Source organism: Amblyraja radiata, chromosome 29 (genome assembly GCF_010909765.2).
Source record: "Amblyraja radiata isolate CabotCenter1 chromosome 29, sAmbRad1.1.pri, whole genome shotgun sequence".
NCBI classification, from domain to species: domain Eukaryota; kingdom Metazoa; phylum Chordata; class Chondrichthyes; order Rajiformes; family Rajidae; genus Amblyraja; species Amblyraja radiata.
In genome coordinates, this window is record NC_045984.1 from 31,544,546 (window position 1) to 31,571,301 (window position 26,756).

Below are 26,756 nucleotides of genomic sequence, written 5' to 3' on the forward strand. Positions count from 1 at the left end.
CAGCCCACAATGTTTGCATTGACCATGATGCCAAGTTAAACTGATCTCACCTTCCTGTACATGATCTGTATCCCTCTATTCCTTGCACTTCCATGTGCCTATCTAAAACCCTCTTAAATGTCACTATAATATCTGCCTCCACCTCCGCCCCTGGCAATGCTATCCAGGCCCCCACCATCCTCTGTGTAAAGATGTGCCCCGTACATCTCCAATAGTGTTACATGGTCGAGGTAAGGTTAGGATTGTGTGTGTTCAAGAATCCCATAGTTATAGGAAAGCTGCTGTTCCTGAACTTGATGTGCGACTTTGGGCACCTGCACCTGCCTGATGGTAGCAGCGAAAAAAGGGTGGGGATCCTTGAAGATAGATGCCGCCGGCTTGAGGCAGTGCATCATGTAGATTATTTTGATGGTGCAAGGTGGGAGGGAAGAGCTGTGACAATGTAGCAGATGAACTAGGACAGGAGTGTTGACCCGTATAGCTGAGGGAGGGTGAGGGATGCATTATGGGGCTGTCTCACTTAGGCAATTTTTTTTGGCGACTGTCATAGTCATTGCAGGTCGCTAAAAAAACGGCGACTGGACCCCCCTACGACAATGTCTTTGACAATGTCTACAACAATCTACCACCTAGTCGACATCAAGCTACGGCAAGCTGCCGACAACCGGCGACCTATTAGGACATCAGCCAGTGACAAGCTACTATAAGGTACGATCTTGTCGGCAACAACTGAAGACAACTTGAGATAATTCTGTCGACAGTACCTGTTGACGTAGGTAGTCGTTAATGGAATTCACCAAAGTCAGCACCGGCGACAACCTACGTCATCTTGGCGACAACACCTACGTCAGGCGAAGTCAAGCTTCGCTCATTGGCGTCAAGTCGATTGTCGCCGAAAAGTTTTGAACATTTCAAAATCCAGCGGCGACCAGAAAAACGCTACGATTCTTTGGGCGACTGAGGAGACGACTCATGACCATACAGGCGACACCCCGGCGACCATGTGGCGACAGCCTAGTCGTCTGCAGTTGCCTAAAAAATCGCCTAAGTGGGACAGGCCCATTAGGCATTCTTTGTAAATGGAGATGCTACTAGGCTTGCAGCTCTGCTTGGGGTCACACAGGGTGACACGGTTGCAGCCTCCAACTGGCTGAGCGGAGAGAACTTGTGGCCAACATGTAACAGACTTTGGCTGTCTATTTTTTTAACTTTGTGGTAATTTCTGACTCTAAATCAATGTTTTTTTTCCCCTGAACGTTGTTCCATTTGTTTATGTCGTGACAGAAAAAGATTTTCGAACCTTGCTTGAAGATTGTAAATTTGTATTTTAAGCGTCAAGCATCCTCTGCTTATTGTTCGTGTTAAATACGAATTACCTTCCATCTTGCAACTTGCCGTTTAACTTGAAATCCCCTGGCCTCGAACCATCTACAGTAGAATTTGGTTTACACGGGCTGAAATGAAAGGTTTTGTCTTCAGCTGTATGGGTGGTCCCTTTAATCTGGCCGGGGAACGGTGTCATTGCAGGAGGAGGTTGCTTATACGTGCTATAGCTCTGCCAAGGATTGTGAGCTCGCTGGCTGCCTTGGTAGCTAGTGTGTTGGTTCCTTGATAGTCTGCAGATGTTTGTTCTCTGCTACTGCTTGTGATGCGGAGGTCTTGGAATCAGACCCCCTCAGACTGATTTAACACACACAGACTGCGACCGGACAATTGTTCCGCTGGACAGGTGTTCAGCCAAATGATTAAATGATTCATTTATCAAAAGACTGCAAGGCTGTTTACATTTACAGCTGATGTTATGTGGGGCAAAATCTGTTGGAATGCTGGAAACAGCCAGTAGTGTGGACTAGATGGCTTTTATTTGCCCTTTTGTTTAGGCATGCCGTCAGAGGAAAGATGAGGGTCATTTGAGAGACTTTGTAGAAACATAAAAGGACACAAAGTGCTGGAGTAACTCAGAGGGTCAGGCAGCATCTCTGGAGAACATTGATAGGTGACTCTCGTTTGGGGTCGGGACCCCTCTACTGACTTGTTTCTGACTCATAGCTGTGTCATCCGTATTTCCATCAACTCACCATGTAGCCACATCTACACTACACACAAGGGGCAATTTAAGTTGGACTCGGTGGGCCGTAGAGCCTGTTTTCACCGAAGATAGACACAAAATGCTGGAGTAACTCAGCGGGACGGGCAGCATCTCTGGAGAGAAGGAATGGGTGACGTTTTGGGTCGAGACCCTCCTTAAGTTGTATCGCTAAAGTCTAAAGCACATAATTACCCACCATAAGCTCTTTGTTCAAGGCATAAACCACAGAAAAATACCTCAAAATTAACCTATATAATTAAAAGTCTCATCTTGACCACTTCCTGTCCGCGCTGTATATTGATTTTAGAAAGAACGCTACCATATATCGCGATGATTTTTGGCCATCTTACTCACAGTCCTCCTCCGCTGAGCCAGCCCCGAGGATTTTTCCCATCCATGAAAAATAAAAAAGTTATGAGTGTTTAAAAAAACCTTGAGATCCTCTTGCCTGTCAATCACCGCAATGAAGGTAACGCCCCTTCCGGGGGGGGGGGGGATGAGCAGGACTATAAAACCCCGGATGCCTGGACGTGACTCAGTTACTCTGCAAGATCGCGAGGGAGAGGCCACGACACTCATTCTAAGCTGTGAATCAACTGAACTGTGAGTCTGCAATGTACTTGCAATAAATGATTTGTTAGCCCTTAATGACAATGCCATGAGTTGTTTGGCCTGCTGCCCTGCCTGTGCTTGACATGCAATGCTTTATTAGGTCCGACTGTGTTTGGAAGGAATAAATGCTTTATTAGGTCCGACTATGTTTGGTTCAAGTCCCGCTCATTTCGTGACTTCCGCTTAGTGGACAGGTCGCGCTGATTGCGTAATTTCCAGTGAGTGCAGAGGTCGCGCTGATTGCGTAATTTCCGGTAAGTGCAGAGGTCACGCTGATTGCCGAAGTGCCGCTAAATGCGGAAGCCCCAATGGAGAGGCCGCACTTTCATTCATTTGTTCTATATATCTCTCTATATCACCATCTACATATCTTGTTTCGCGTTCCCCTGAGTCTGAAGATGTGTCCCGACCCGAAATGTCACGTGTTCCTATTCTCCGGAGATGATGCCTGACCTGCTGAGTTACTCCAGATTTTTGTGTCTATCTTCAAGTTAATATTGAATTTGCCTTTAATATTTCCCTCCACTGTTACCTCAGCTACCAGTGCTAACAGCATCTGCTTTCATCTGATGATAGCATTATTGTATAATTCAGTTCATCTCACCAATTTGTCTTGGCAGTCAACAGATATTCTACTCCGAAAGATTAGATTTATTATTTTGGGTTTAGAGGTTTCAAATAATTAAACTGCTGAATATTTTTGCATACACGGTTGTGCAGCGGTAGAGTTGCTTCATTACTGTGCCAGAGATCCGGGTTCGATCCTGACAACGGGTGATGTTTGCACGATCTCTCCGTGACCTGCGTGGGTTTTCTCCGGGTGCTTCGGTTTCCTCCCACACTCCGAAAGCGTGCAGGTTTGTAGGTTAATTGGCTTCAGTTAAATTGTAAATTGTCCCTAGTGTGTGTTTGCGGGGATCGCTGGTTGGCGTGGAATCGGTGTGCCATAGGCCCTGTTTCTGTGCTGTATCTCTAAACTAAACTAAAAGATTGATTTTTGCTGTCTTTTTTTTCCACATAAAATCTGAAGAATTAACGAAAACACAGTAACTTGATCTTGTAAATTAGCCGCCTTGATTGTACATTGTATTTGAAATGGCTCGGTGTCTGGAATAGTCTATCACCACCAGACAGTGAGCACAGCCACAGATGGCTGACTGGAATATATCCAACATTAAAATACTGGTGTCTTTTGCATTTCCTGTCAGTGCTACTTGAATTTTGTTTTATGCAGCCATAGTAGTGTGGATGCTTTCCCTTCTGGGTTCGAGTCAACATTTTAACATTACAGAAATGTTAATGTAAATGTGTTGGTCTCATCAGTGTTTTCTGGTCGGTTGGGGAACAGGGATCCTGTGGAAAAACTGTGGAGAGGGGGCTTGTGGGCTGCTTACCTTCATTAAGCCAGCCTTTAATTTTTTGTTCAGAATGGCATTCCTGAGGTGACAGCAGTTAGGATGGGCTGGTGGGCAAGTTCGGACAGGAATGAGTTAGAAACCATGGTGCCTGGAGGTGTACAGGACTGACATTGCCATCCTAGCTAGCATCTGACAGAAGCAGGTGCTACTTCAGGGTGTTACTGATATTGCAAAAGGGAAAATAAGTCTTTGGGCGATGAGCGTACAGGTGTTTTTTGGCAATAAATAATTTTAGCAGTGCAGTTAGCAATTTTGTTGCTTCAGTTAATGTTTTCTCTATTTTAGAAGTACCACGCAGTGTGAGGAAGAAAAAAGCGACCAAAAGAATCTGGTAGCCTCTGAGCAAAACACAAAGTGCTCGAGTAACACAACGGGTCAGGCAGCATCTGTGGAGAAATGCATAGACGACATTACATCCTTTTCCAGATTTCTTCATCTTCACTTCACAGACCCTACCTGACCCACTGAGATTCCAATGTTAAGAATAAGGAGTAAGCCATTTAGAACGGAGACGAGGAAACACTTTTTCTCACAAAGAGTGGTGAGTCTGGAATTCTCTGCCTCAGAGGGTGGTGGAGGCAGGTTCTCTGGATGCTTTCAAGAGAGAGCTAGATAGAGCTCTTAAAAATAGCGGAGTCAGGAGGATATGGGGAGAAGGCAGGAACGGGGAACTGATTGGGGATGATCAGCCATGATCACATTGAATGGCGGTGCTGGCTCAAAGGGCCAAATGGCCTACTCCTACACCTATAGTCTATTGTCTATTGTCTACAGTTTCCATGGAACAAATTGAGTTGATTTGGAGATGGAGCCCCACAGCATGGAAACGGCTGTTTGATCAACCAAGTCCATGCCAACCATTACACTAATCATGTTGTTTGCTTCATTTAGTTTACAGAAACAGCATGGAAACGGGCTCGTATGTTCACCAAATCAGGTCGATCATCAATCAGCCATTCACCTTAGTTCTACGTTATCCCTTTTCCTCATCCATTCACAGAGTACAATGTTTACATATCTGTTGTGCTGCTATGTAATAATTTCATTGTTCAGTTTCAGGACATATGGCAATAAAACACTCTTGACTTGACTCGCTACACACTTAGGGGCATTTTACAGAGGCCAACTAACCTACAGACTCGCACATCTTTGGGATATGGGAGGAAACTGGAGTATCTGGAGAAAACCCACGCAGTCACAGGGAGAAGGTGCAAACTCCACATGTACACTGGCAGCACTCAAAGTCAGGATCAAACCCTGATCTTTGGGGCTGTGCGGCAACAGCTCTGCCAGCTGCATCACCGTGCCTCTCTGTGTCCGTTTAACCTACCATTCCACATATCATTGGGATGGGGAGGAAACCGAAGCACCTGGAGAAAACTCATTGGGGTTACTGAGCGAACATGCAAACTCCATGTAGATAGTAGCCAAAGTCAGGATTGAACCTGTGGTCTCTGGTGCTGTGCAGCTGCGGCTCGACTAGCTGCAGCCGCAAACACTTTAGTTTCATTACACCTAGTTACTGTCTGGAGCTTGCAAAGATTTATTTTTTGTTTGGGCAAGCGAGAAATGCATTTTGGGGATTTTTTTTGAAGTTTTATATTATATTTAATATGGGTAGCTATCTGTTATCTATCTTTAATTTATCAGACCAGTGTATTACTCCTGATGAAGGAAAGCTTTGAGACAGTCTCAACCATTAATGCAGCCATGAGCAAGTTGTGCCAGTTATATTTGTGCACATAATACTTGCTGGAAATTTGAGAGGCCAGAAAATACTGGAAGTATTCAGCGGGTCAGGCAGCATCTCTGAAGAGAAAAGGATGGGCGAGTTTCAGGTCAGGACCCTTCTTCAGACGAAGACAGCACCCTTAGTCAGGATTGAACCCAGGTCTCTGGCGTTGTAAGACAGAGACTCCCGCTGCACCACTGTGCAGCCCCGAGAGCTAATTATCCTAGTTCTGACTAGCGAGCCACCCAGTCCACTTTCCCCCTGTTTTACTGCTTGTCGTTCTTCCTATTAGTTGGGCCATTTTCTATCCATGCTGTGACAACCCTTTTTATCCACATCCTTCAGTCCTGCTGAGGAGTCTATTGTACACCCATCTACTGAATTTCCCTCATCACCCTTCCTGTTATTTTAACAAACGCTTTGAAGTTGGATTTGCCATTAACAAATCCATGCTGGCTTTCTTTAATGAATCCTCGCTGTACAAGTGACCGCTAATTTTGACCCTAATTGTCGTTGTTTCTTGCTCTTGTTCTCTGCTGGTCTGTAAGCTGCCTGGTTTATCTCTGCACCCTTACTGCTGCTTTGTGCCTCTGTGCTAAGGTGTTGTATTTATAGACAATAGGTGCAGGAGTAGGCTATTCGGCCCTTCGAGCCAGCACTGCCATTCAAGGTGATCATGGCTGATCATCCACAATCAGTACCCCGTTCCTGCCTTCTCCCCATATCCCTTGACTCTGCTGTCTTTAAGAGCTATATCTAACTCACTCTTGAAAGCATCCAGAGAATTGGCCCCGAATGCCTTCTGAGGCAGAGAATTCCACATATTCGCAACTCTCTGGGTGAAAAAGTTTATCCTCATCTCCGTTCAAAATGGCCTACCCCTTATTCTTAAACTGCGGCCCCTGGTTCTGGACTCCCCCAACATTGGGAACATGTTTCCTCCCTCTGGTGTGTCTAGTCCCTTAATAATTTTATATGGTTCAATAAGATCCCGTTTCATCTTTCTTAATTCCAGTGTATACAAGCCCAGCCGCGCCATTCTTTCAACGTATGACAGTCCCGCCATCCCGGGAATTAACCTCGTGAACCTACGCTGCACTCCCTCATCGTAGCTGGGTCTGTAGCAAGAATGTCCCTCCTCAAATTTGCTCTCCATTTGCCTGGATGAGCTCTTCCTAGCAATGCCCAGATCCTGGCCCACCAGACAGGAGAAAGCAGATCGCTTTAAGGGCACATCATCCAACGTCTTGTCTCCAGTGACCCAGCGTCAGTCCCAAACTCTCCTGCTGTCTGTGTGGAGCCTGCATGTTCTCCCCGTGATCACATTGGTTTTCTCTGTGTGTTTTCTCCCACGTATCAAATACACTTGCACAGATAGCTCAACAGACCACTATAATTTGGCCCTAGTAGGTATTGTGTGTTTAGATCTGGGGTGGAGTTGATGGGAATGTGTGGAGAGTACAACGGATTTTGATAGGATTGGCATAAAAATGGCAGCTTGATGGTTGGTCATAGAGTTATGCCGCGTGAAAACAGGTCCTTCTACCCAACTTGCCCACTCCTACCAACATTCCCCAACAACACTAGTCACACATGGCTGTTTGCTTTAAAGTACCAATGAGCCAAGCCCATTCCCAAGCGTTTACTTGTGTCCTTGTGTTAAACAATAATCAAAGATATCTGTGACGCAGCTAATGAAGCTGCTGCCTCGTATTGCTAGAGACCTGGGTTTGAACCTAACTTCGGGTGCTGTCTGTGTAGAGTTTGCACGTTCCCCCTTGGGTTTCCTCTTGGTGCTCCGTTTTCCTCCCACATTCCAAAGAAGTGTGGGTGTGTAGGTTAATTGGCCTATGCAAATTGCCTCTAGTGTGTAAGGCGCGGATGCGAAGGTGGGATAACCTAGATCTAGTGTAAACCGCTCATCGATGGCCAGAGTCAACTTGATGGGCCGATGAGCCTGTTTCCATGCCGTACCTCCAAAACAAACTAAAGATAATTACTTTCCCTCTATCAAATTGCCTGAGGTTTTACACCATGATTGTGTCTTTGGGCATTGACAAGCAGCTGCCCATTACTGGAAAGAATGGTGTTCAAGTTCCGTGCAGGTCCTCTCGCAGGGTTGGCACGGTGGCGCAGCGGTAGAGTTGCTGCCTTACAGCGCTTGCATTGCTGGAGACCCGAGTTTGATCTCGACTATGGGTGCTGTTTGTATGTTCTCCCTGTGATCGCGTGGGTTTTCTCTGAGATCTTCGGTTTTCTCCCACACTCCAAAGTCGTACAGGTATGTAGGTTAAATGGCTTGGTGTATGTATAAATTGTCCCTAGCAGTAGGATTGTGTTAATGTGCGGGGATTGCTGGTCGGTGCAGACTTGGTGGGCCGAAGAGCCTGTTTCTGCAGTGTATCTCCAAACTAAAGTAAAGATGCCCTCACATGTCCGTCAACACCCTTTGTCGTCTCCCAGACAATGACTAAGGCTCTCAGTATTTGTACAACAACCATTGTCTAGAGGCTGAAGATAGACACGGAAGTGCTGGAGTCCCTCAGCAGGCCAGGCAGCATCTCTGGGGAAAAAGGATGGGTGACATTTTGGATCGGGGCCCTTCTTCAGATTGGCTGCTCTATTGTTGGCTTTGTCTGAATCTTTCACAGTCAAATTTGTTCAGGGGTCATCAGGCTATTGAACACTACGAACTCCAACTAAACTCTGAACTATGAACTGCCTGGGTTGCACTAGAGACTTTGAGCCTTGCTTTGTTTTGGTACTATATTCTTTTAATTTACTGGGGTTTTTTTTTGTTTGTTTATTATATTATCTAATAGTGCTTTAAAATGTATCAGTGTTGGCCCTGGAGTGCACTTTACTCGAGTTGAATGCTGGGTGAGTGATGGAGCAGTGTCCAAGAGCAATTGGCCATTTAATGTGTTCACTGTCATGGACCGTGCGTAAGGGATTAGTAAATACTGGGTGCATCACCTTTTGCCACCACCTCTCTTGAGTGCATTTGATATTTGTGGCTTTGTTGGCCTGTTGGACCTTCGACCATGCAGGACACCTTTCCTGTAACCTGCCACTTCAATCTCTGCTGTACCTGTCTAGCTTTATCAATGCACGACGACTTCAAATCATTGTTCGATGACTCTCTTTCAGAAGTATTTTAGTTTAATTTAGAGAAACGGCACGTTGACGTAGCAGTAGACTTGTTGCCTTACAGCGCTTGCAGCACCGGAGACCCGGATTTGATCCCGACTACAGGTGCTGTCTGTACTGAAGTTGTACGTTCTCCCCGTGACCTGCGTGGGTTTTCTCCGAGATCTTCGGTTACCTCCCACACTCCAAAGACGTACAGGTTTGTAAGTTAAATGGCTTGGTGTAAATGTAAATTGTCCCTAGTGTGTGCAGGATAGTGTTACTGTGTGGGGATCGCTAGTTGGTACGGACTCGGTGGGCCGAAGGGCCCGTTTCCACGCTGTATCTCTAAAAAACTAAAAATACAGAGCGTAAACAGGCTCTTCTGCCCACCTAGCCCACCAGCGATCCCTGTGCACCAGCTCTATTCAAAACGCTAGACACAAGCCTATTAACCTGCAAACCTGCACGTCTTTGAAGTGTGGGAGGAAACCGGAGCTCTCGGGGAAAACCATGCAGGTCACGGGGAGAACGTGCAAACTCCATACAGACAGCACCCGTGGTCAGGATCAAACCCGGGTCTCTGGAGCTGTGAGGCAGCAACTCTACCGCTGCGCCACCGGCATGATGTGAATGTGATACATGAAAGTGCAGATGCTGGTTTACAAAACTTGCATCTTCCGTATATCTCTAATCTCTCCACTATAACCGAGTCAGGGATTATCAAGTAATAAACTATCATTGTATGTAGCAGAAATAAAGAACTGTAGGTACTGGTTAATACACAAAAGGACACACAGTGCTGCAGTAACTCGGTGGGTCAGGCAGCATATCTGGAGATCCAGTTTTCTCTTGAGATGCTGCCTGACCCGCTGAGGTACTCCAGCACTTTGTGTCCTATGATGTGAATCTCTGCTAGTTGATTTCAGCTGCTGTGCAGAACTCCTGAGACTGCTTATAATTTGCATGAGATCTTGATGTTTTAGAAGGAACTGCAGATGCTGGAAAATCGAAGGTAGACAAAAATACTGGTAAAACTTAGCGGGTGAGGCAGAATCTTTGGAGCGAAGGAAATAGGCGACGTTTCGGGTCGAGACCCAAAGGGTCTCCATAGATGCTGCCTCACCCGCTGAGTTTCTCCAGCATTTTTGTCTATCTTGTTCACACTTGATGGTTGGTCTGGACTAGTATGGCCAAACATTCTCTCTTTCCGTGCAGTGTGATGCTACGAAATTGCACTTAGTAGCTGAATCTTTGCACAAAGTCTGTGCATTAAAAGCATGTGCAATAATCACCATCATAAGCTGTTGCAGGTTTCCCGTGCAGTGCCATTTTAGAGTCTTGTTTTGCTGTGCACTTGAATTGCATCATTCACTGGGTTTTATCAGTAATAAGAGCTGATATTTTTATCTTGTGGAATATGTGCTATTTCTGATGAGATTCAAGGAGCACGATTTGAAGATTGGTCTGCAAATCAGTGGCATTTTATAAACGTCGCGGCCTAATTCTACGCCGAGGGCTCCTCTTCGTATGATGTGGCAGGAGAAATGCATTTTTCAGTTACGGTGGAGTGTTTAAAAAGCCAACACTTACATCAGCAGGAAGCCTGCAGTTCAAAACCCACCACGACTTTGTGTACTGAAGTATTAAAATCATTTTGGGCTTGACTGCTCCACAGCAAATGGCTTGACAGGAACTAAATTCCACAGGATAAATAGAACCATTTGATGTGATGTTTAAGATTAACCGTGATATTTTGGAGGTAAATTCATAATTAATTTGATGGCAGGGTCAGTTCAAACCAGAATTGTTGTTCTCTATTTTTGCTTTCTTATCAAAGGGAATGATCATTATTTATGTCTCTGCTATTCCCTGTTAAATTGCCTTCATTTTTTCCCCTTATTAGCCTATGAAATGACTAGCAATGTGAATTCCAATTGGTTTAAATTTCAGCTTTACTATCCTGTTCTGGAGAATTGCTTCTGCATCGCCTCTATTATTTGATGTGTGTTGTCTTGTGAATCTACTGCTTTAAATTTAAAATCCTTATCGTCATCGTCAGATCTCTTCTAACCTTGCTTTGCACTCTCCACCAGCCTTTCATGCCTCTGGCAGTCTGACCTTTGGCCATTGATTTATTCCAAACCTTTGTGCTCTATTGGCTGCAGAGCCCTCAGCAAACAAGGCAGCTCCCTCCTCAACTGCTGAACTCAAACAGAACTCTCCCCACCCAACCCCAAACTTCAGGCAACCTTTTGGCCCTTGCTCATTTCCCAGATTCAAACTCCTGCATCCTGTCTTAAACATTCTACTTTAACGTCCCCCATCGTGCCTGCCCCTCCCCATCGCCAATGCAGTGACCTGCTCTTACACCTCACGCTGCCTCGGCAAGGCCAGCAGCATAATCAAGGACCAGTCTCACCCTGGTCACTCCCTCTTCTCTCCTCTCCCATTAAGTAAGAGGTACAGAAGTGTGAAGAGGCACACCTCCAGATTCAGGGACAGTTTCCTCCCAGCTGTTATCAGGCAATTGGGCCATCCTTTCACCAATCAGAGAGTGGTCCTAATCTATCTCATTGGAGACCCTCGGACTATCTTTAATCAGACTTTGATAGACACAAAATGCTGGAGTAATTCAGTGGGACAGGCATCATCTCTGGAGAGAAGGAATGGGTGAAGCTTTGGGTCGAGACCCTTCTTCAGACTGATGTCAGGGGAGTGGGCGGTAAAGAGATAAAATGTAGTCGGAGACTGTAAGACTGGTTGGAGAACTGGGAAGTGGGAGGGGATGGAGAGAGAGGGAAAGCAAGGGCTTCTTGAAGTTAGAGAAGTCAATGTTCATATCGCTGGGCTGTAGGGCTACCCAAGCAAAATATGAGGTGCTGTTCCTCCAATTTACTCTGACAATGGAGGAGGCCTGGATCAGAAAAAATGTTAGTGTGGGAATTGAATTGATTTTGAATTTATTTTATATGGGACAGTGCATATTAATAAAACATTTGCATGTAATATGCAAGATTGTAGCCAGTGGCTAATTTCCATCTTTAGTCCCACACAAGATAAACACATCCCAAACAAGGTAAAAACAAAAGACAAAAACAAAAACAAAACAAACAATATGGTTTAGCCTGCAGTCATAACATAGAATAAATAACAAACACTCAACACAGTTTAAAGTCCCAAAGTCATTGTCTCTTCCCTCCTTGCTTTCCCTCTGCGCTGGGAGGAGGAGTTAGTGTTGAGCAACCTGGAGATCAGGTAGGTTTAGGCGGACTGAGCGGAGGTGTTCAGCAAAACGATCGCCGAGCCTGTGCTTGGTTTAGCCGAATTTAATCAGACTTTAGTAGACTTAACGTGCACTAAACACACACCTCCAGATACGGGACAGTTTCTTACCAGCTGTATTCAGGCAACTGAACCATCCTATCACCTAGAGATCGGTTCTGAGCTACAATCTACCTCACTCGGGATCCTCTGAATATTTTTAATCAGACTTTACTGGGCTTTATTGCGCACTAAAACTAATTCCCTTCATCATGTATCTGCACACTGTGGATAACTCAAATGTAATCATGTATAGCCTTCCCGATGATTGGTTAGCACACAACAAATGCTTTTCACAGTACCTTAGTGCACGTGACAAGAAACTAAACAGTTTTTACTTCTGAAATTTCTCAATAAGTGCAGTATTTGTAGCAGTATAACAATAACCGGGAAGAAGTTCTGTGCCTGTTTGCTGCATGTCTTTACTAATGAGTAACGAGCGATTGGCCTTTATTGTGCAGGTGGAGGTTGGAGGAGAGGCTGGAGATTCCTTTGTGGTGACAGGGAGCTCCGCCCGGGATAGCCCCAAGGATTCTTGTTGGGAGTAGGGGGAGGGTGGGGAAAATAGCTGTAGAGCCTTGCATGGGCTCCTCCTCCTCTCTCTTCTGCTGCCAGCTGGCAGATAATGCAGGATTCCCCTGGCTTGATGACATTGAGATGAATTGGCCCCTTCCTGCTTTTAGTTTGGCGCAGTTTGTTGGAGACGAGATTTAGATTTTCCAGGTTTCTAATCCCTCACCCGAGCTTTCTACCATTTAGAATTGAGGTCGCTGCCTCAAACATTGTCATGCCGTTTTAAGCATTATTTTGGCATGGGTTAGATTTTCGTGGAACCTCTTTATATTTGTCCTTGGCGTTATTTGCCAATGAAACTGGAGCTGTGGGGAGGGAGGGGAAATGACAAATGCCCCATTTTTCACATTCAATGTAAACTTTAGACTTTGGAGATACAGTATGGAAACATGCCCTTCAGCCCACAAAGTCCGTGCCGACCAGCGATCATCCCACATGCTAGCACTTTCCTACACACTCTAGGGACAATTTACAAATTTACAGCGGGCTATTAAGCTACAAACCTGTACGTCTTTGGAGTGTGGGAGGAAACCGGAGCACCCGGAGAAAATCCACGCAGTCACGTGGATTTAGGAACAAAATGCATTGCAAGTCAGTTATTGAATGGCCATCAACTGACAGCTTCGTTTATTTTAGAGGTTTTGTTTAGAGATACAGTGTGGAAAGAGGCCCTTCAGTACAACCGGGTCCACACCGACCAGCAATCACCCGTTCACACTAGTTCTATCCCACACACTAGGAACAATTTTACAGAATCCAATCAACTTACAAACCTGCATGTCTTTGGAATGTGGAAGGAAACAGGATCACCCGGAGAAAACCCACACGGTCACCGGGAAAATGTATAAAATCTGTACAGACAGCATCCATAGTCGGGGTCAAATCCGGTTCTCTGGTGATGTAAGGCAGCAACTCTACCACTGTGCCACCATTTCTGAAGTAAATTTAGGAAGTTAGTTTCTGTCTGTAAGCAAGATCAAGTAATTAAAAAATAAAAATAAAAAATGAATCCCACTGCTGGCCATATCTTCCCATCTCCACCCCTTTCTGCTTTACGCAGAGACCGTTCCCTCCGTAACTCCCTGCTCAACTCGTCCCTTCCCAAACCACCCCCTCCCCAGGTACTTTCCCCTGCAACCGCAGGAGATGCAACTTTACCTCCCTCCTCAACTCCATCCAAGGACCCAAACAGTCTTTCCAGGTGAGGAAGAGGTTCACTTGCACTTCCTCCAATCTCAACTACTGTATCCGCTGTTCCAGGTGTCAACTTCTCTACATCGGCGAGACCAAGCGCAGACTCGGCGATCGTTTCGCTGAACACGTCCGCTCAGTCCATCTTAACCAAACTGATCTCTCGGTGGCCCAGCACTTCCCCAACTCCCCCTCCCATTCCCAATCTGACCTTTCTGTCCTGGGCCTCCTCCATTGTCAGAGTGAGGCCCAGCGCAAATTGGAGGAACAGCACCTCATATTTCGCTTGGGTAGTTTACACCCCAGCGGTATGAACGTTGACTTCTCTAACTTCAGGTTGCCCTTGCTCTCTCTCTCTCTCTCCTTCCCCTCCGACTTCCCAGTCCTCCCACTGTCTCCGCCCACTTTCTTCCTTTGTCCTACCCCCTCCCCTGATATCAGTCCGAAGAAGGGTCTCGACCCGAAACTTCGCCAATTCCTTGTCTCCATAGATGCTGCTTCACCCGCTGAGTTTCTCCAGCATTTTGTGTCTACCTTCGATTTTACCAGCATCTGCAGTTCCTTCTTAAACAATTAATAACTGGAGCTCTGACTGCAATAAAATGGGGGGGGGGGGGGGGGGGGTGCACATTTAATTGTTGTCCGTGACAGGTGGTGAAAAATATCTGTACTGATTGGGAGAAAGGACTGATTTGCAGGAGGAAGGGGCCGTGGCCAATGCCGCTAATGTTTGTAATGGAATGCTCTGTGCCTGTCTGCATCTTTATTGTATTTCTTTCTGTGGTTGCTTGCAGTGCACTGTACAGGTAAAACTGGAACTAGGCCATCGAGCCCAGCTACGGAAAAAGCCGACTACTGAAGGATTCACCCACGACTGGATGGTATTTGTTAGAGGACCAGAACAGAGCGACATTCAGCACTTTGTGGAAAAAGTCGTTTTCCGGTTGCATGAGAGTTTTCCAAAACCCAAACGCGGTGAGTGGTGCTTTTAAGAAATATTTGCGATGCCTCTCACCCCTTGTGTCTAAAGTTGCATTTACTGATTTTGGGTTTGGGAACGGCTCCATCCAGCACCGTAAGAAATTGCAACGAATAGTGGACGCAGCCCAGGCCATCACACAAACCAACCTTCCTTCCATTGACTCCATTTCCACCTCGCGCTGCCTCGGCAAGGCCAGCAGCATAATAATGGACGGGTCACACCCTGGCCACTCCATCTTCTCCCCTCTCCCATCGGGCAAACGGTATAGAAGTGTGAATACGCACACCTCCAGATTCAGGGACAGTTTCTTTCCAGCTGTTTATCAGGCAACTGAATCATCCTACCAACAACAAGAGAGCAGTGCTGAACTACTATCTCCCTCTTTTATGTCCCTCGGACTATCCTTGACCGGACTTTGCTGGCTTTACCTTGCACTAAACGTTATTCCATTATGTATCTGTACACTGTAAATGGCTCGATTGTAATCATGTATTGTCTTTCTGCTGATTGGTTAGCACGCAACAAAAAGCTTTTCACTGTGCCTCGGCACACGTGACAATAGACTAAACTGAAACTGATTTTCCCAGTAACCTGAGTTTGTGGGACTGGGATAGACTGGTGTGAAACACAGTGTAAGGAAACAACAGCAGCATTCAGTAAGAATGGTTGAGGCTGGTTATGTGGGACAAAAGGACAAACTGCAACTAACAAATCTCCAGTACTGCACCGCTTCCTCAAATAATTCCTTTTCGTTTCCTCTGTGGTGCCAACAGGAATCGCTTGTGTTTGCATTTACACTACATTTGCCTCTCTCAATCTTGAACAATCTTTTTATTTTAAAGTTACTGGGATCATGGAGAATAGATTGTAAATGGCTCGATTGTAATCATGTGTTGTCTTGCTGCTGACTGGATTGCACGCAACAAAAGCTTTTCACTGTACCTCGATACACGTGACAATAAACTAAACTGAAACTGATAAAAAAAAAATATTGAAGATTTTGTAACCAAAATGAATCTTTCTCCAGCAAAAATAAATGCTGGAGGAACTTGGCTGGTCAGGCAGCATCTAAGGGGAGAATGGACAGACAATGTTGCAGGTGGATGGACCATCAGTCTGAAGAAGGGTCCCAATCTGAAACATCGTCTGTCCATTCCTTCTTGCATGTTTCCTGACCCACTGAGTTCTTCCAAACCTTTGTTTGATTGAGATTCCAACATTTGCAATCTCTTGTGTCTCTAAATCTTTCTCCGTGTGTTTATAGTCCTGCAGAGATGTGTCTCTTTCCCTTTCTGTTTTAACAGGCTTCAAATCCCATTCATTCATAAATCATAGGAGCAGAATTAGCCATTCTGCCCATCGAGTCTACACCGTCATTCAGTCATGGCTGATCTATCTTTCCCTCTCAACCCCATTCTCTTGCCTTCTCCTCGTAACCTTTGACACCCTTACTATTCAGTCATCACCCTTGTTCTACCTGATGTAGACCTGCTTACAGTACACATGAGGCCTTGATTTCAGCAATTTCTTTCATTATGCTTAAATCTCTCCATGGCCTTTGTACTTGCACCGTCTCTCTGTGTGCATCTCTGTGCCTCCATCTTCTCAGCCCTCTTGCCTCCTTTCAGGGTGCTTCTGCTTCCCCTACTTTGTATCAACTTGGGCGCCCATGCCTTGATCTGCCTTCGAAAAAGGAACTCAGCTGGTCAGATTGCATCTCTGGAGATAGACACACAATGCTGGAGTAACTCAGCAGGACAGGCAGCATCTCTGGAGAGAAGGAACAAACACTTCCTCAGCATCTCCGGAGAACTGGGATAGGTGACATTTCAGGTCAAGTCCCTTCTTCATCCTGTAATATCACGTTCCAGCCACATTGCTTTTCTTTTTTCTTCTCATTGCTCTTTAAAGCCTGCCTCTTGGTCCAAGATTAACTGTGTCGATGCCAATTTTAGGTCTGACTAGATTTTCTATGAAGTGCTTTGCGATATTGTAACAAACTTGCATTCGGTCACTCCCTCTTCTCCCCACTCCCATCAGGCTGGAGGTACAGAAGTGTGAAAATGCATATTTCCAGATTCAGGGACAGTTTCTTCCCAGCTGTTATCCAGCAATAGAACCAACCTCTCACCCACTAGAGAGCGGTCTTGACCTCCCATCTACCTCACTGGAGACCCCTGGACTATCTTTAATCGGACTTTATTGAACTTTATCTTGCACGTTATTCCCTTTATCCTGTATCTGTACACTGTGGATGGCTTGATTGTAATCATGTATAATCTTTCCACTGACTGGCCAGCACGCAACAAAATAGCTTTTCACTGTACCTCAGTACACGTGACAATAATCAATAAATGTACCAATTAACAAATCTGTACCCTCTAGTACAGTCATTTTATTTCATGTGACTGCTATTTTTGGATAAATACTTTTTACAATCCCATTGCTAGATCAAGGATTATCAATTTATTGATTATGTCCTTAATTCCTGGGTTTGTTCAAGATGAATAAACTGTATGTTCCAACTTAATTTCTACCTTTTTTGTTATTTCATATCCTCTATATTGTTTCCTTGTTATCTTCTGCAGAGTAACTTATGGTCTGAACTATTTGTTTTCTAAAGTTATCTTAATATTTTTGAATGCATTAATATCTTTTGACATTGAATGACCAAACCTCTTTATAATCCAGAATTGATCTTGTCGATGAGCTGCTCAGGATAGGTGGTACGTTTTGACTATCTATTCTACCTCTATCTAGCTGCAACTTGATCATTTCTTTTCTCACTGTCTCTCTCTGCATCTCTCTGTATATCAACACCACCTGTGTGTACCATTTACAAAATGCTCTGCAGGTACCTACCTGTTCAACTAGGTTTCTCAGACAGCTTAATTGAGTATACAACCACAGACACTTCACAAACTTGTCACCAACACAGCTAAGAAGAGCAGCAAATGAATGGGACACTACCATTATCATGTTCCACACCATCCTTACTTGGAAATTTTGGAACTCCCTGCCAAGCAACAATGGAATGGGTCAAGAAGGCAGCTCCCCTCCATCTCAAGGGCAGTTTAAATGGTTATTAGATGCTGACCGTGCTATAGAAAGATAGTCACAAGTGCTGAGTAACTCAGCGGGTCAGGAAGCACCTCTGGAGAGGAATAGGTGAAGTTTCGGGCTCCTTTTTCGCTGTCTCTCTCTGCACCTCTGTACATCATCACAATGGATTTGGGGTTGGAACCCTTCTTCAGATTTTTCACCTTGCTGTAGATGCTTGCTTCATGAAAAATGCAAATATTTACAACGCTTTCCTGCGGCCAGCATTTTCTGTTTCTACTCTTCAGTTTTATTTTTGCTTGGGTCAATCACATCAGCATACCAAGAGATGAGGTGGTGGTGGCGGTAGAAACTAATGTGGTGTTGAAATGCCGGGATGAGCAATGAAGAAAGCTTCAGAGTTATGACTGAGATACAGGAAGGGTGATTACCAATTGTTCTCGCGATGCATCCCTGGGAACAACCCGAAGATCAGAGCGTCTGAGGAAGGGTTTCGGCCCGAAACGTTACCTGCTTCCTTCGCTCCATGGACGCTGCTGCACCTGCTGAGTTTCTCCAGCATTTTTGTCTACCTCCGAAGATCAGAGAGACAGACCTCTTTATATAGCTGCTCAGGATAAACCACAACAAGGACTCTTGAATCCTTCTCCAGACAGTTTTTAACCTCAAAAATCCACAGGAATTGCAAGGGTGAACATCATGGAAATTAGTAATAGATGGTGTGAGAACAAGTGCTAGAAAAGAAAAAGAAAATGTAACCATCAACCAAGCAGGCGTAAAGGACCCAAACAAAGGAATGCAATTGTAAATTACTTTTTTTACCCCCCCCCTTCAAAATGGAGTTAAAAATTGTTTGAAAATTGATCATGACCAGGACTTGGAAAATCTGATGAAATATTTCCTGTTATCATCCTGAAATAACTTCATTCGTAAAAATACATACAAGAAATACTAAAGAGTGCTTGGCTTGCCTTGAATTCAAAATGTTGTTCAGACTATATGGTCATGTTGTTATCAGTTCTGTGCATTTGTGGTGTGAGCAAAATCTGTGTACGGTGCTTGGGACAAAACCAACATCAAGTGTTTGAGAGGCTTCTACACAGAGCTTAGCCCAAAAAGACTTTTTCACACAGAGAGTTATGAGTCTGTGGAATTCTCTACCTCAGAGGGCAGTGGAGGCTGGTTCTCTGGATGCTTTCAAGAGAGAGCTAGACAGAGCTCTTAAAGATAGCGGAGTAAAGGGATATGGGGAGAAGGCAGGAACGGGGTACTGATTAGATGATCAGCCATGATCACATTGAATGGTGGTGCTGGCTCGAGGGGCCGAATGACCTACTCCTCCACCTATTGTCTAGTGGTAGTAATTATGACTATTCCTCCCTCACAAAGCGATTGTGTTGGCTGCATCGTGTGTTGGTGCATTTTAGCACGTACTACTAAAACCTGGAATGGCTACCAGGGTAGACACAGTGCTGGAGTAACTCAGCAGGTCAGGCAACATCTCTCAGATGCTGCCTCGCCGGCTGAGTTACTCCAGCAGAGAGACACTGCGTGACCCACTGAGTTACTCCGGCTTTTTGTGTCTATCCTCGGCATTAAACTAACATCTTCAATTCTTTCATACACATTATGGCTACCTGGGCGGTGGGTATATGGAGCACACTGCCAGAGATAGTTGAGGCAGGTGCAATAACAACATTTAAAAGATACTTGCACAGGTACATGGATTGGATCGGTTTATAGGAATGTGGACCATATGTAGGGAAATGGGACTAGCTTAGATAGGGCATGGACGAGTTAGACCGAAGGGCTTTTTTCAATGCTCTGTGACTTTGACTAGTTTTTGACTAGTTATTGCCTTGCAGGCTTCAGAGTGCAGGAAGACCATCAAATTCCAGGCAGACTGAAGTGTGTCTTGACTTGAGTTGATGATCTTCCAGCAGCACTTGCATCCTTTTCCAGACCTTCCTTACAAATGCACAGTCCCCAATGTCTCGACCACATTGAGACCTGCCTGCTTTGGGCTGACTGTGTAGACACAGTCTGAAGAAGGGTCTCGGCCTGAAATGTCACCCATTTCTCTTCCCCAGAGATGCGGCCTGTCCCGCTGAGTTACTTCAGCATTTTGTGTCTATCCTTTGAGCTGATTGTTACCTATAGGATGACAGGAAGGCGGGAGAGGGGGCATGAATGTTGAACACAAGACCACCACATGATGTATTCAAGAGAGAGTTAGATATAGCTCATGGGCTAACGGAATCAAGGGATATGGGGAGAAAGCAGGAACGGGGTACTGATTTTGGATGATCAGCCATGATCATATTGAATGGCTAGCTCGAAGGGCCGAATGGCCTACTCCTGCACCTATTTTCTATGTTTCCATGATGGCTCCACTGCAGCATTACATGAAACAGACATGTCGCATCTATTTGGTGCATGTTTTCCATGCATGTGAGAACTGCAAGAAATCCATCAGCTTGCCTGTTTCTGGGATCCTTCTGATTGTCATCTGCATCAGATTCTTGCAGAACATCTTGCAACATTTCATACGCTGCGGCAGCTCTCATTCTGTTCGACATTAATCGTTAAGTGGTGTGGCAATTTGAAATTGCGTGCTGCTCTTATCTGTTTTAAATGGGTGTTTTGCCCGCCTGCATGCACCAGATTTAAATAGCTACGGCCGATTAATGTCACTCTAACAATGCTCTTGCCACTTAATTTTATCTGCTTCTACATATCCGGAGATACATAACCGCTGATGGTGCGTTTGGTAGTCCTTGGCTACTTGTACCTTCCTGGCATTAGTTGAAGGCCGCAAAGAAAGAAACAACAAAAAAAATATTTTGTTTCTTTCCTGTTGCCACTTGTAACACAGGCCACTGACAATTCTCTTCCTGTTCATTCTCACCATCAACTAGCTGGAGTTCATGTCTCCTATGGGAAATCGAGTCTCTTGAATTTGGAGTTATTATTTTGAAGAGGTCACCAAGACAATTGATTTACCTGATCAGCATGGATGAGTTCCATGCTATATATGTTGTGAAGATGCAACTGGCCCCCTGTTTCTCTCTTTCTTCAGTTTAAATCTCGGTAAATAACCACTCTGAATTATCTTCAACCGGACTTTATCTTACACTAAACATTATACCCTTTATCCTGTATCTGTACACTGTGGACGGCTTGATTGTAATCATGTGTAGTCTTTTGGTTGACTGGATAGCAAGCAGCAAAATGCTTTTCGCTGTACCTCGGTATCACGTGCCAATGATAAAATTAACTAAACTAAAATTAAAATCTTCCGTGTCGATCAGGTCTGAAGAAGGGTCCCGATCCGAAACATCACCTATTCCTTTTCTCCTCAGATGCTCTGCCCCGCTGAGTTACTCCAGCTTTTTGTGTCTATCTTCAGTTATTACAATTAAAAGTTGGATGTTATCAGCCATCTCGAAGGGGATTATACGGCACTCAAAGTGCAACGAGGTCGGTGTAGTGAGTTAGTGCAGAGAACATGGGTGTAAGGTACAGGGGGAGGGGACTTGGCTGCCTCAGCACGCCGATTTTCAGTAAAATCACTGTCAATTTCCCTTTCATTCCTGATCCATAATTCATTTGTTGTCTAAAAACCTGCCATTACCATTGACAAGAGAGCACACACAGCCTTCTGTGCTATACAGTATCTCCTATCTTTCACACATTTCTGAGCCAATATATATTTTTTCCTTTCAGTCCCAAGTGACTGCGATCATTGTGTCGCCATTTACGGTTGGGAATAGCAGCATCTATCCCATGCATCACTCTTGTGGGTTTATATGTTTTATATGAAAACTATACCTACCTGCTTGCCCTTTGAGTGCCTTACAATGCCCTTTGAGATGGGTATCCAGGGAAAAGAAGATTGCCTGATGGTTTCCACCTTTTTAATTTTAACTCCTAACCTCTGGTGAATTATAGAATAGAAACAAAGAACTGCAGATGCTGGTTAATGCACAAAAGGGCAGACAGTTCTAGAGCAACTCAGGGGGTCAGGCAGCATCACTGGAGAACATGGATAGGTGATGTTTCTGGTCGAGACCCTTCTTCAGGCAGCATCGCTGGAGAACATGGATCAAGTCAAGACTCTTCTTCAGATTGAAGAAGGGTCCCAATCTGAAACGTCACCAATCCATGTTCTCCAGAAGTGCTGCCTGGCTTACTGAGTTACTCCAGCACTTTGTGTCCTTCAGTGAATTATCCCTGGGTCATACCATACTGGGATAATCGTGCATGGCTCCCGTTTTGAAGCCCATTCGACTAAATCCTGTTTTCATAGGGCTGCCTGCTTGTACACAATTCTTTCCCGGTTTACTGTTCCTGCAGTGGTGTCTTTAGACCTTAGAGGTATAGTGCAGAAATAGGCCCTGCGGCCCACTGAGTCCACGCCGACCAGCAATCCCCATACACTGGCACTATCTTACACATTAGCTACAATTTACAATTTGCACAAGCCCATTAACCTATAAACGTGCACGTCTTTGGATTTTTGGAGGAAACTGGAGCACCCGGAAGAAACCCACGTGGTCACAGAGAGAACGTGCAAACCCCACATGGACAGTACACTTGGTCAGGATCAAACCTGGGTCTCTGGTGCTGAAAGGCAGCAACTCTACCGCTGCGCCACTTTGATGCCCTATCTGAAAGTGGGGGGTGGGGAAGGGGGAATTTCTAATGAGACTAACAATTAAGGTGTTCTCCCACCCCCATACCCTTTAACCTAAGAGGTAGCATTGAAGTAAGCAGTCTGTCTTCAGCACAAGAAATGATATGTTAATTTCCGTTTCAAATCATATCGTCCAACTGTTTTTGGACAGTATCTTCAGAGCAGTAAAATTTCCTGGGCTGTATTTTTTCAATATTTCCACCAACTAGAATCTTCAGCTACTGCAAATACTGCTTTAAACTGAAGATAAACAGTGGGGCAGGCAGCATCTCTGGAGAGAAGGAATGGGTGATGTTTCGGGTCGAGGCCCTTCTTCAGACTGAGAGTCAGGGGAATGGGAAACTAAGGATATAGATGGTGATGTGGAGATATATAGAACAAATGAAAGAACGATATGCAAAAAAGTAACGATGATAAAGGAAACAGGCCATTGTTAGCTGTTTGCTAGGTGAGAACGAGAAGCTGGTGTAACGGTGGGGGATGGATGGAGAGAGAGAGGGAATGCAGGGGTTATTTGAAGTTGTAGAAATCAATTCTCATACCACTGGGTTGTAAACTGCCTAAGCTTCCAAACAAGCCTAATCATTTCAAACCAGCAAACCCCTGGCAGCAGAGAGATTCGTCAAGCAGGAGATTTCAGCACACGCTGAGGAATCGTTTGTGGTTGTGCAAGCACAGTTTAGAGAACACCCTGGCAACTGATTTGGTCTAGGAGAGGTTGATAGAACTACCTGTCAAGTTGACAATGTTATTTATATCCAAAGCTTATCACATGACAATAATAAAACTAAACTAAACTTAGTATACGTTGCACGAAATGGGCAGAACTATTCTCTTTGCCATTAATCCCTCTGTAGAATCTACAGGCCATAATGTGTTTTAGGAAGAAGGTGTTAGCTGGAATTATACAATGTGATTACAATGGTGGTGCAGCGGTAGAGTTGCTGCCTTACAGTACCAGAGAGCCGGGTGTGATCCTGGGTGCTGTCTTTACGGAGTTTGTTTGTTCTCCCTGTGACTGCATGGGTTGCCTCCGGGCGCTCCGGTTTCTTCCCACATTCCATAGACGTGCGGGTTTGTAGGCTAATTGGCATCTGTAAATAGTTTTTTTATTGTGTAGGATAGAACGAGTGTGAACGGGTGATCACTGGTCGTCCTGGACCCATTATGCCGAAGGGCCTGTTTCCACGCTGTATCTCTAAGGATGAAAACGATTGCACTTAGGGAATAATGTCCTATGTGGAATTTGAAACGGCTCCTCCCACACATTAAAGATTGTTATTTGTCAAGCTTGTATCGGTGCAGTATCCAGAACAACACAAAGGATTAGGTTTTTAGCTGGGAGGGGTGTAGGGTGGTATAATTTTGAAAGAAATCCACCCTGTGGAGCCTCTGCAGAATCTTAGGGTGATCTTCTTAGTATACAGTTCAATAGAATGGTTCTGATAGATTAGGTAAAGAGACACTTTCCAGTGGTTAAAGACCCACTAAGTATAGCTTCCAATTTAAGATAATTGGTTAAAGGATGAGAGGTGAGGGGTTTACTTTTAAAACGCTGCAATGTAATTAGTCGGGAAATGCATGTGTTAAAAGTGTAGTGGAGCAATTTCACAAATAACTTGTTTAAGAAGGAACTGCAGATGCTGGAAAAATCGAAGGTAGATAAAAATGCTGGAGAAACTCAGCGGGTGAAGCAGCATCTATGGAGCGAAGGAAAAGGTGACGTTAGAAGGGTCTCGACCCGAAACGTCACCTTTTCCTTCGCTCCATAGATGCTGCCTCACCCACTGAGTTTCTCCAGCATTTTTATCTACCTTCACAAACAACTTGATTAGCTTAGTTTTTTTAGTAACACTATCACCTTCTTCCTAAATGTCAAAATATTAGTTGATTGTGGAAAATGAATGTAACATTCCAAACTATAGTTTTAGTTTTTAAGGAGGCTTTTCGGTCTATTGAGTCCACACCGATCATCGATTGCCTGAACCCTGGATCTATGTTATCCCATTTACGCATTCTGCACACGAGGGACAATTTACAGAAGCCAATTAGTCTACAAACCTGTATGTCTTTGGGAAGTGGGACTTGCCTGGAGCACCTGGAGAAAACACGCGATCACAGGGGGAACGTACAAACTCCTCACAGACAGCACCTGAGGTCAGAGTGGATCTCTGGTGCTGTGAGGCAGCAGCTCTACCGCTGCACCACAGTGCCACTAAAGCAAATTGGAAACAAAATGGAGTTCTGTGAAACGACCATGGATGTGGGTAGGAAGGAACTGCAGCTGCTGGTTTACACAAAAGTTAGACACAAAATGCTGGCTGGAGTAACTCAGCGGGTCAGACAACATCTGTGGAGAGAAGGAATGGGATGTGGTTTGTCTTGACAGAGGTGGGAAAAGTTTCCTTCTTTAATATAATATTCCAAAATTTGATTAAATCCATTTCCATAATCCAATCAATAAAAGTTGTAATTTGTTCTGCGAAGAGTTGGAGCTGGAGAGTGTATTTGCAAACAATTATTTGAGGTTATCTTCTTTCTCACCCCCCACACTGTTCATCAGCCAGAGGGAATTTGGAACAAAATCTATCCGGGAAGAAGAAGGGGTGAATCGCTAAATCTTTATTTTCAAGATAAATGCATCATTTCCTCAAAAGGCATCGCTGAATCATCATAGCTCACGCTGATCTCTCTCATAGGCACGTTGGGTGATGTAGAAAAGGGATTAGAACGTGTTCCTAGACATGTGTATATAATGCATCATATCCTTACCTCGTTAGATAATGCATTGCCATTCACCTCAGCAGATGGCCTTGTGCTGTTCCCCACAGGGGAAATCTATATTGCAAGATTTTTAATTCTGAGCCTTCCATCTATATCTCCCAATATAAGACTGCACTCAAATGTGATGTCACAACAATTTAATCGGGTCATTCACGAAGCACTGTAAAGAGTTAGTCCAGCACAGGACTTGCTGGCCAGCACCACTTGTTACAACCCACTTAGCTGTGAATTGTTAAGGGCCTGTCCCACTTATGCAATTGTTTTTGACGACTTGCCGTCACCCGTCATAGTCGCAGCAGGCAGCCAAAATGTTTTCAAAATGTTGAAAATCCAGCGGTGACCAGAAAAAGGTACGACTCTTTGGGCGACTACTCGAGACCATACAAGCGTCACGTGTCGACATGTCGCCGGGTGACACCTGTATGGTCGTGAGTAGTCGTGCAAAGGTCGCCAAAAAAATTGCGTAAGTGGGATTGGCCCTTTACATTGACGTTCCAGAAAATGACATTAATCTTGGGCATTCTGTTTTTAAAAGTAATTAATGGGCCTTCACCCAGCTACACCTGCAACAGATTAAAGCCATTTCTTCAACCACCTTTACATGAGGACGTTTGAAAACCTGGTCATCTGATCTTCACAGTAACCTGAGAAATCAGGACACAGGGCTTGAGTGAAAGTGAGCTTGACAGTATTCAAAGGACTTCATGGAGATGTGCTGGTACCTTACATCAGGTTCACCCATCAACTAATAGGAAAAGTGTATGAAATAATAAATTGGCCCATGTGTTGAAAGTTGTAGAATATTTCCGTGTAATGCATGGGTAATAATAGTGACAAATGTTACAATTATAAAAGGAGGCATCCACTATGCTCAAAGCTTTGGGACATATTAAATTTGATATGATTCAAGGTTTCTTCAATTGAGAACCCGCAAACAGTGTGGGTAGTTGTAAGTAGCACCTTTAAATAAGCTGCAGCAGGACTACATGCTACCATATGTCTTGGGTAGACAGAGTGCTGGAGTAACTTAGTGGGTCAGCATCATCCCTGGAGAAAGAGGGCGGGTGACGTTTTGGGTTGGGACCCTTCCTCAGGCTCTGACGAAGGGTCCCGACCCGAAACGTCACCCATCCTTTTTCTCCAGAGATGCAGCCTGAGCTGCTGAG

The 26,756-nt window shown here is 44.8% G+C and overlaps 1 protein-coding gene across 3 annotated transcripts in view; it reads left to right on the plus strand.

The window, feature by feature from the left end:
* Nucleotides 1-26,756, plus strand: part of mllt1 (MLLT1 super elongation complex subunit) — an 80,258-nt gene that overhangs the window by 16,951 nt on the left and 36,551 nt on the right. For 2 of the 3 annotated variants that reach the window (XM_033047180.1, XM_033047181.1), the window contains exon 2: nt 14,863-15,043. The exons of the other annotated variant lie outside the window; for it this stretch is intronic. In XM_033047180.1, coding sequence (XP_032903071.1) covers nt 14,863-15,043 — 181 coding nt within the window. The remainder of the gene's footprint in view (nt 1-14,862; nt 15,044-26,756) is intronic. 3 annotated transcript variants of the gene reach the window in all.